This window comes from Carlito syrichta, unplaced genomic scaffold, assembly GCF_000164805.1.
Source record: "Carlito syrichta isolate Samal-C Ts95f unplaced genomic scaffold, Tarsius_syrichta-2.0.1 Scaffold315469, whole genome shotgun sequence".
NCBI classification, from domain to species: Eukaryota; Metazoa; Chordata; class Mammalia; order Primates; family Tarsiidae; genus Carlito; species Carlito syrichta.
The window spans coordinates 308,802-318,574 of NW_007259565.1; the positions used below are offsets into that span (position 1 = coordinate 308,802).

General features: G+C 37.0%; 1 protein-coding gene across 2 annotated transcripts; it reads right to left on the bottom strand.

Annotated features, from left to right (window-relative positions):
* Positions 1-822: 822 nt before the first annotated feature.
* Positions 823-5,896, bottom strand: G6PC2 (glucose-6-phosphatase catalytic subunit 2). Of its 2 annotated transcripts, XM_008072844.1 has the most exons (5): positions 5,602-5,896; positions 4,929-5,038; positions 4,262-4,373; positions 2,148-2,263; positions 823-1,387 (listed from the first exon to the last, which is right to left on the bottom strand). In XM_008072844.1, exons 1-5 carry the CDS (start codon positions 5,817-5,819, stop codon positions 876-878), a joined length of 1,068 nt encoding a protein of 355 aa, XP_008071035.1. In that variant the 5' UTR covers positions 5,820-5,896; the 3' UTR covers positions 823-875. The 2 variants fall into 2 exon arrangements, with proteins under 2 accessions (XP_008071035.1, XP_008071036.1); XM_008072845.1 differs by lacking the exon at positions 2,148-2,263 and having other exon boundaries at positions 995-1,387; positions 5,602-5,860.
* Between the last annotated feature and the right edge of the window lie 3,877 nt (positions 5,897-9,773).

A 9,773-nucleotide genomic window follows, 5' to 3' on the forward strand; every position in this document is an offset into this window, starting at 1 on the left:
TCTTCAGTAGGATTTATTGAAATATTGGCAGGTAGTACTGGAAAACAGAGATCAGAGTGAAGAAGATGTTCAAGTCCAGATAGTAGCCTGATCTGTTTCATTGTCCTGGAAATGCTTGCATATCAATATCTAGAGCCATTGTTGGCCTCATCTTGACCCAGTGTGCCGAGTATAAGTCAAAAAGAGTGTGGCTTTCAGTGTCATTGCTAGAAATGTAACTGATTTACATGGCAATCATCATAGAAACTAATACTGATTTTTATCTCTCGTAAATAAAGAAACAAAACACAGTGTAAGGAGAATATGTGTCAGAAGCCTTGGGTTCTAATTCCTACTCTCAAGGTGGCCTAACTATAGGTAAATTCTTTCACCTGAATGGACCTCCACTTCCTTGTCTGAAAACAGGAGATTGGATATGACTGGAGTCACACTAAAATGCCAACAGGAACCAGAAGTAGCCTGGCATAAAGATGATAAAGGAATCTGATACTGTGCTCTTACTAGGGTGCTGAAGGGGGATAAAATGGAAAGTCCTTGCCTCCTACTGGGGACAGTCAGTACCCAGCTCCAGTCCATCATCTCTAGGTGGTATGCAGACCCTGTGTAGTCATACCATCAGATTTTTCAAAAAATACAGAATTTCAGACTTTTATGTCAAATAACCTTGTTTTTAAATATTGACAATTCATAAAAAAAAAAAAAAAAGACTACTGTGAAGTCCAAACTAAACATCTGCATGTAGGGGATGGGGCTTGTACTGTGCCACCATCTTGTGACCTCGGATTAGAAGCGTTCCTGTCTCTGCCTGCTCTGTGGTTCTGTTGGCAGATGGAGAAGGGTGATCATCTTGTGACCACAGAGCACTCTGCATGTCCCTATTTAGTCTTCATTTCACTTGGTTTCATCAACATATGAATACAGTAGGGAATCAGAGCAACCACAGTCAGCGGGATGGATGCACTTTTACAAAAAGACAGCACATAAAATAGATGCTCTTCATGAGTTGGGATCTGGATGAAATGGTAGAGCTGCAGTGTGGTCAACGAAGTGAAGGCACAGAGCAACCGGAAGCTCAGCTTGCAGCTGTTTTCCCCTCTGCAGCTCATAAGGAACATTTCTGAGTTGATTGCAAAGCCTAAGCCAAAGAGCACCCCAAGGTTTCTCACGAGTCCAGCAAAAGGTGTGGTGTCAATGTGGATCCAATCAGGGTTAGCACACCACTTTTTGGCAGTGGGCACAGACCACAGCAGGTCAATGTCGAGTAGTCTGAGAAGCAGGTAAAAGCCAATAGCAAAGAGGAAGAGGAAGAGATTGGTCTTCAAGTATGTGCCCAGGCTGGCCGTTTGGATGCCTGGAGTGTGCTCAAAGCCCTCTGCCACCAGCATACCTGGGGAGTGGAAAGAGATTGACAATGACTGTGTGCTCTTGAGCCCTTCAAGAATCATTCCTCTCTGTGTTAAAGAATTCAGTCATAGTTTCAATGATAAAGAGCTTTCCACACCACCTACATCGTCCTATCAATTTTCTAAAGTCTTTTCTAGGCTGTAACTAAAAATGCACATTTGCCCATGGTGTTTTCACTATCTATATTAGCCCAGTAGGATCATTGTGGAGTTGGTGGCACTCAGTGACAACCCACTTTGTAGGTGAAGCATGGATCTAGTACTTGCATTTAATATTTCAATTGCCATAGCCAATTAAGTTAGGCATTGAAAGGTATGTTGGAGCTGAACAATGAACTCAGTCACGATGAATACTGCTTAGGAACACTAAGCAGCTACCAAGTGAAGTACATAGTCATATAATAATCACTTCAGATTTTTCAGAGAGAATGGCATGCTGTGCATGTTGCAAAGTCACTAAGTCCCCCAACCCAAAACACAAACTCACTCTAGTGAGTCTAGCCCTAGTCTCAATTCATGAAAGCCCATCTCACTAAGCAGTTATGCATTTACAACACTGAGTACATGGAGGCCATGAGAGGTATGTTGAACCACTTCAGCTTCCTGGGCAGAATATCACATCAGTGACTTCACAGAATTACCTCTGAAGTTGGAAAACTGTTTACCAGGGAGAATCTGACACCATTAAACAAATGAAGGTAAAGCTTTCAAATGACACAACTAAATGTAAGTGATCATATTTACCACCAATTACTCCAAGAATAACTTGATGAGGAAAATGTGTTGCTATGAATACTCTGGAGATGCAGACACTGATTTGAATCAACCAAAAAAGACTCCAAAGAAATGACCAGGTCAGTCTACGATGGAAGAATAGATACAAGCGTAAAAAGCAAAGAAATTGTATCACTCATAAAATTCAAGGGGTGAAACCAGATAATCCTTCTCAGAGGAATCTTCTTGCTGTGACGTGGCACCATGATTCTATAGTCTTTTTTTCCAAAACATTGCCTCCATGTACTTCATAGGATTTGAAAAACTTTAACAGGGAGATTTCTACATTTCTCAATACATAAACTTTAACCAGTGCTATATCCTGTGATCTTAATAAATGCTTAAAAAGGAAGGCAATTTGACTTTCATGAAATAAAGATAATGTAGGGAAAATTCAAGTTTGAGGGAATTATTAATATTCAGAATGATCAAGAATGAACTATGTATATTTTTACACCTGTCCTATGTGCTTCCTCTTTACCCCCCTCTCTCAACATTCCTTTGCTTGAAGAAAATTCAGTAGAGAGGCAGCAGCCAATCAAATGAAAAGCACATGAGCATTTCATCAAGAGCAAGTTATCACTGGGTTTAATTTCACAGATTCTCAAGGGTCTTGGTTTCTTATTTTTTTTTAGATACAGAAAACAAGGAATGAGGGAATTAATCTTTGGGTTACATACTTTGGATTAGAAGCAGCAATGTGCAAAAAAAAAAAATACTTAAAATGTTAAAACCAACCAATTCATGCTGTTTTTTAAAAAATGTTAGCAGTATTGAGTTCCAGGAACCATTGAATGGTTTGTTCCTGATTACCAACTGATTATAGAAAGACTAAGTCATAGAAGGACATAAGACTTTCAAAGAGAAAGTAAGCAGGGTACCGATGTAGAAGAAGAATAAACAAGACTTTGGTACTGTGAAGGTAAGAAGTAGGCACTCTACGGTTTTAAAAACTCAAAAAGGAGGTATCAGAATTTTTTTTTAGAGCAAACATATATTATTCCAGGTTTGATAATTGGAAGAAAGAATGAGCTATAGAGAAAAGGCAAGACTGATCTAGATTCCTACTTTGAAAATTTTCTATGGCTAGAAAGTGCTAACTTCTTTAATAATAAAGTCTTTCTACTGTTGCTCTTGTTTTGAGTTGAGTAATGAGTCTAGCTCTAGTCTCACTTCAGGAAAGCCCATCTCACAAAGCAGTTATGCATTTACAGCACCGTAGTAAGGCACACAGGTCACAGTCTCGCTAGAATAAACTTTAAAGGTGCCCAGACTCCTTCGGTTGTTTCTTATTCAATACAACTCCGAAAGGTGGATTATGCGATGGATATTAAACATTTCTATTTTTAGAAGAACATTTATATAATGGTATATGTTATAGCATTTTAAAAAGGTTAACTGGCAAATCTAATCTCAAGTAATCTAATAATTTATGACTAAAGTGGTGCTTAGGATTGTCTTCATGATAGTTTAAAGGATTTCAGGAAAGTGGAAAAGGAAACAGCCCAATTCCTACAAAAATTGTGAATACTCTTAAAGTTTTGGGCTTTTCTAGACATTAAGAAATCTGCTAACATTACATCTACTGACATTCAAATTTAAGTTTGCTTCTAGAATGTTTTTAATTACAAAGTTTGCATAGTCTTTAAAGCTAAAATATTTGTTATTGCTGTCAAAAGCATTGGCTATTCATAGAAGGAAGCATAATTCTCAAAACTTTCAGTTCATCTTAAAACAAGAGAATGTGCATGCAAAAAATATTTCCTTATACTGTATAATTTTGGATGACTTATTTATGAGCTACCAACATAATTATTGCATTTTGAAAACCCAAAGGCAGATTAGCAAGTCATTAATCAGTTCAACATTTCCAGCTCTAAAGGGAAATAGCTATGAGCTAATTAGGACATTATCTTAAAGCAAAATATTAGTTTTCTATTCATTTTGTTATTATAGTTATGAAAGAATAGGATAAGTATATTTCATTCAACAACTAAAAGCATACGAAAATTATTTTTTTGGCAAGACTTTTTGTACTCAAAACTGTCGTATTCCAACGCTACCAAAGCTGCAGCAAAGCTGACCTGTGCAGAGTGATGGAGCTCTTACTCATCTGACTGACAGTGTGGCTCAGGGCAGCAGTCACCATGACGTACCAGACACATGATGAGCCCATTGCATGGCCAGATGGACTTCCTGCAACAATAAAATGTCCATCCATTTGAAAAATGATTAACTATCAAGAAATAGACAAGAGAACAGCATATTCACCATGAAAACTACAATAACTCAGAAAGAAAAAACCACAGGGCAAAGGTTATATGTAATGCTTAGAAGCAAGTAGAAATAAAGAGAAAATTGAGTCAAATTGAACCTTAGAAACACTATTTCAAAAATGTTTTTCCCAGATTTTCAAGTTCACTGAGTTCTAGAAATCAGTATACTCAAGTCTAATTAAGAACTCAGCACCAAAATCTACCAGTACATTCTTCCAAAGAGTAAGTGCCCAAATATAAAATTATTTGGGGACTACTCTCTCAATCTACCCTTTCACAAATAACAAAATGGAATCTGAGTCTTTATAAAATTTTTTTCCTTTCTCATTAGCAACATTGATGATTATGAACTGTAAGCATCCTCACCCATGGCATTTTTTAATACCTATATAATATCAGTAATTAGATGATAATCTTACATAATTTCTCCCTGTTGGAACATCATCAGTAACTGGAGGCTGCTGCAATTTCTTACCTGGACCTGTTTCGCAGGTAGTGGGGAACTGTTCAAGGCATGGACTTGAATGATTTGGGTAAATCTGAGTTTCTTGGACCCACCAGTATGGCCGATGACCAAATAATATCCTGTATTTAAAGAAATATAAATATACACATATATGTATTTAAATATACAATCATTACTTAATTAGTAATCCCTCCCTATGAAAATGACTCAAGCAGAGGTTTAATGAGAAAAGTTCATGACTAAAAGACTTTGAAAGGATTTGGGTCCTAGTTTCCCATGCGTTACAGAGGATGGTAGTCACTTGGGGTGTTGACATCCTTTTTTCCCATTCACAGGGATTTTTTTTCCTTACAGAGAATGTCCTGTGGGTGTTTTGGGTGCTTTGACTGGGCATATCAAAGTGGTCCCTGGAATTATCAATGTGTCCATTATGGTGTTACTCATTTAATTAACTTCTTAGTTAATTACAGAATTGTTACCGAATTTTGGAATTTACTTATAAGTCATTAAAGTATACATTTCTATGCATTTTAAACATTTAAATCTGATGTTTCAAGTTAATTGGTATGTCTGGAAGATTTTACAAGTAAAACAATACACATCTAAAATGTAATCATTAAGCCAAAGTTCTAAATTTAATAATAAGTTTTAGAACACAATGAAATAAAATGAGAAGTCTTACCATTTAAATATAAGATTGAACCAGTCCCCAATGACTGCTACCCATATCATCTTGGTTCCAACTGTCTGATTAAGTTGAAACCAAAGTGGAAAATAAATAGAAAAGATATTCCTGGGGTCTCCAACATTGGACATAAAGTTTAGAAAATCGTAGTAAGCTCGGTAGTCCTTCTGTAAACGTTGAATTATGAGCACACCATTCATATGAAGAAGATCCATCTTGAAAAAGAGGTAGTTCTACACAGAGGACAATTGGAGCTGAAGTGCTCTGAGTCCTACCTTTTTTATACAGTGCCCTCATGGTGTATCAAGCCATTACTGTAACATGTGATGCTAACCATCTGTGAAGAGGGCATAACGACCCTCCTCTGCTGAATAGCTCCTCTGTTTATGATTTTAATTGGTGGCAAAAAAGGTGAAGTACATGCTGATCCATGGTAATTTGGGGGGAAATTTGGATAGAAGTGCAATGAATTTATTATGCAACCTCCCTTTTATGTGAACAGTTGGATCATGTTTGTTTGCAATTTTTTACACGGTTCATTTCTTTCAAGGATAGACATGAGCAATTTCTATATTTGGCTGAAGACTTTGCAAATAATTATTGCATGTCAAATATCCCCTAAAGCCATGCATTTTAATTTAAGATAGGCCGTGGTTTTCTATTTTATCGGGTCTTTGAGGAAAATAGGTGAGTAAATATTTGGGCATGAAAAATACATAACAGATTACTTTCTTATCGCAGATTTTTAAAAGAGTATAGTTTGATGTTTCTTTGTTATCAAATATATATACATATACATATGTATATATGGAACAGGGAAGGACATATAGGAAATATATGACCTCTATAAGGAAATGAACTGCTTTTCGACTATGAGATACAAAAGCAAAAATGGAGGTCACTTGGATAATTGAAATGTGTTAGGACTGAATCATATCTTTTATGGACTAGAGAATAAAATTGAGAGGATTGGGGAAGAGCTCATGTGACAAAGATAGGAATAGACTTCAAGGGACTTTCAACCATCGGGAAAATGGTTTGCTGAGAACTGAGTATTCAGCAGAAGGAAGTAGGAAGCACCAAAACAAACCTGTAGTTTGAGAATGAATAGAGAGGTAGCACAAAGAGACCTATGGATTCAAGTCAGAGTGAGCTGCTGGTTTCAGAGAGCTAAATTAAGTCTAGGAGGATTAGTGGGAAATCAAATAAGCCAGGTGGCTGAGGGTAGGGTTAAGTAATCTTACTTGTTATCTTACTATTCAGATTGTTGTCTTTACTAAGCATGACCTTCTTCACCAGAAGCCTTTAGAGGCTATGATTATAATTTTGAATTTCTTTTGCAGTTGTGTCCCATCATTTAACAGCAACGTTGTTACTGGGATTCAGCATGTCTTGGTACCTTCCCAGCTTATGTTATTGTTCCTGGAAGAAATGCATTGACTGACTATTAAAATCTTTTGGGGTGCTTTTTTAAAATGCCATAACTTTATCCCATCCCAGATGAATTAAATTACTGGTGATGGGATCTGGGCATTGGTATTATAAAAATATTTCCCAAGCAGTCCCAATGAGGAACAGGAGTTTGGAATCATTATGCTAAAGCATTCATATGAGACACTACCCTTGTTTAATCAGAGGCTATGTTTCTGGCTTTTTGTTTTGCATATTCAGGGTCTATAATTTCCGTAATCTCTTTAATGAGCCATGAAAAAGGACATAACTTCCCTCTATTCTTTTTCTAAGAAGTGTTTGAGCTACATAATTCATAATATTCATTTTCTTCAGAAATGTCTTATCCTTAGATCATGGTGTGAATGCTATCAAATACATTTTGTCTTACAATTAAAAATTAAACTTCCTGCCCTTCAATACTTCAGAGTCTGTGGACTGTGATGAAGTTGGCTGCACATTAGCCTTTCATCTAAGATAGTTAATTTAGAAAGACTGTCTCCTGAGAACTATCTGGTTCTGTAGCCTGTGGGATAATTAACGGAAGCAAAAGCATCTTGATTTATTTTGCCCTTTAACAGAATCTGCTAATCTGTTCATTCCTCACAGTTTATCATTTGCAGTCTTTTCATATCTTAGCTTCTATGCCCCTCCTCAGCGATGCCTTCTCTGACCAGAATCTCCACCATTCCTTTAACAATGCTTTCTCTCAAACACTCTTTTCTCTTAGAGGATGGTATTAGTCTGCTAGGGTTGTCATAACAAAGTACCAGGTTGGGTGGCTTACACAACACAAATACATTATTTTTCACAATCTTAGAGACTAGAAGTCTGAAATCAAGGTGTTAGCAGGTTTCTTCTGAGCCTCTCTCCTTGGCTTGTAGATAGCTGTCTTCCTATGTCTTCACATGGCCTCCCCTCTGTGTCTGTCTGTGTCCTAATCTCCTCTTCAGACAAGGACCAGTTAAACTGGATTACGGTACACACCTCCTTTTAAGTCAATCACATCTTTAAAGACCCTAACTACAAATACAGTGACATTGTGAGTGTTAGGACTTCAACAAGAATTTTGAGAGGATGTAATTCAGCCCATTACAGGGATTTAAACGCAATTTATAATTATATATTTATGTTGAGCATATATATTTAGTATCTCTCTTACACTAAAGTGTAAGCTCCATAAAACAAGGAATCTTGTCTACTTGGCTAGTGTGGCAGCCCCTAGCACAGCTTCCAGCACAGTCCCATGCAGAAGCCGATTGCCCATGAAGCTAGCAAAGCTTTCATAGACCCCTAAGATGTTCGGTTGTTGCTGGAAGTTGTAGACTGTATTCATAATTTTATATTCTCTACTAAAGAGAGGTCCCCAATATAACAGGGGCTTTAGATTTCACAAAACCTGGAACTGCCTCTGGGTCCAACATAGTTATCTGGTAAATGGTCATCAAATGAGTTAATTATTGAACAAAGGTAAAAAAGAGTACTAAATTTTAGAGGTTGCGTTTCTTATTTGGTTAGTGCAAACTTAAAATTCATTTTTCCACAGAGATAATGTTATAAAGTTGCAAGGTTAAGAAAGCTTATTTAAGGTCGAGAAAAGTATAATGTTTATCTAAGAAAAGTTATATACACACACATGCTTAAGGTTAAATATAACAGAAGAATAAACAATAAAAAATGTTTTTAAGGTTTACCTATAAAAGAAAGAAAAGATTAGAGTGAGGGGAACAGGGATAATAACTGGACTTCTTTGAATATACTTATTTTATAGATTTGACTTTAAAACCATGTTAACATTTTACATAAGAATTAGAAGGTTAAAAATTAAAAATCCATACAAAATTTAAAAAATGAAACACATGAAAGCAACACTTGATCCATAATACTGGTTAGCTATTCACTTCCAGCTTTTCAGTACATGTATATTTTATGATTTGCTCCTGTGGGAAAAATCTTTCTAAGCATTTCCTTAGTCCTCCTCCATTTGCTATCTGCCACTCTAGTTGCTGTGGCTTGAGGGAAGGATGCTTCCAATACCTATCCTCTATGGGCCCTAGCAGGAGGGAGATACAGGAGGTTGGTTCTTTCTGGCCCTAATCTTCCAGTGGAGTTTTTCCCTCCAATAAGAGAGTCTGCCTGGCAGCTGGGTCATTTCAAAGTCAATGTTGTTAGAGTTCAAGGTCTGCCCAAGATCAGTTCACCAAATGATGGAGCAAAACCAAGTTCAAGCTACCCAGACCAAGATCCAAAAGAGGATGGACTTACCTGTACACTCATCCTCCTCTTGAAGTTGTCATTCTCATAGTGTGATCTATGGACCACCTGGTTCCTGCTTCCCACTTGCAATTTCCAGGTCCATTGCAGAACACAGAATCAGATGCTGGGCGTGAGTTCCAGAAATGGGCATTTTAGCACATTTCCTACATGGTTTTTATACGCATAAAATTTTAGAAGCTCTGCCTCAATTTGTCACCCCCTTGAAACAAGGTGTCTGTACCCCTCCTGTGTCTTCTGTGTGGAGTTGGCCCTTCCTTATACTGGTTTCTTAACTTATGCCTTAAGGCACTTTTTCTCATTTATTTTATTTGGGATCTATATTATTCTACTCTTTCCCATGGATGCAGGCTTGGTCTGTTCTCATATCCCTCCTTATAGATCTCACTTCCATTATCTTTTTTTAAACTTAAGATATATGGGAAATGCTCAAAAATATTAGCTAC

Coding starts and splice junctions, on each gene's coding strand:
- G6PC2 (XM_008072844.1), bottom strand. CDS start 5,819: ATGGATCTTCTTCATATGAATGGTGTGCTCATAATTCAACGTTTACAG. Junction 4,374..4,928: donor TACCTGCGAAACAGGTCCAG/GTAAGAAATTGC, acceptor TTATTGTTGCAG/GAAGTCCATCTGGCCATGCA. Junction 2,264..4,261: donor AGCTCCATCACTCTGCACAG/GTCAGCTTTGCT, acceptor CTTCCATCGTAG/ACTGACCTGGTCATTTCTTT.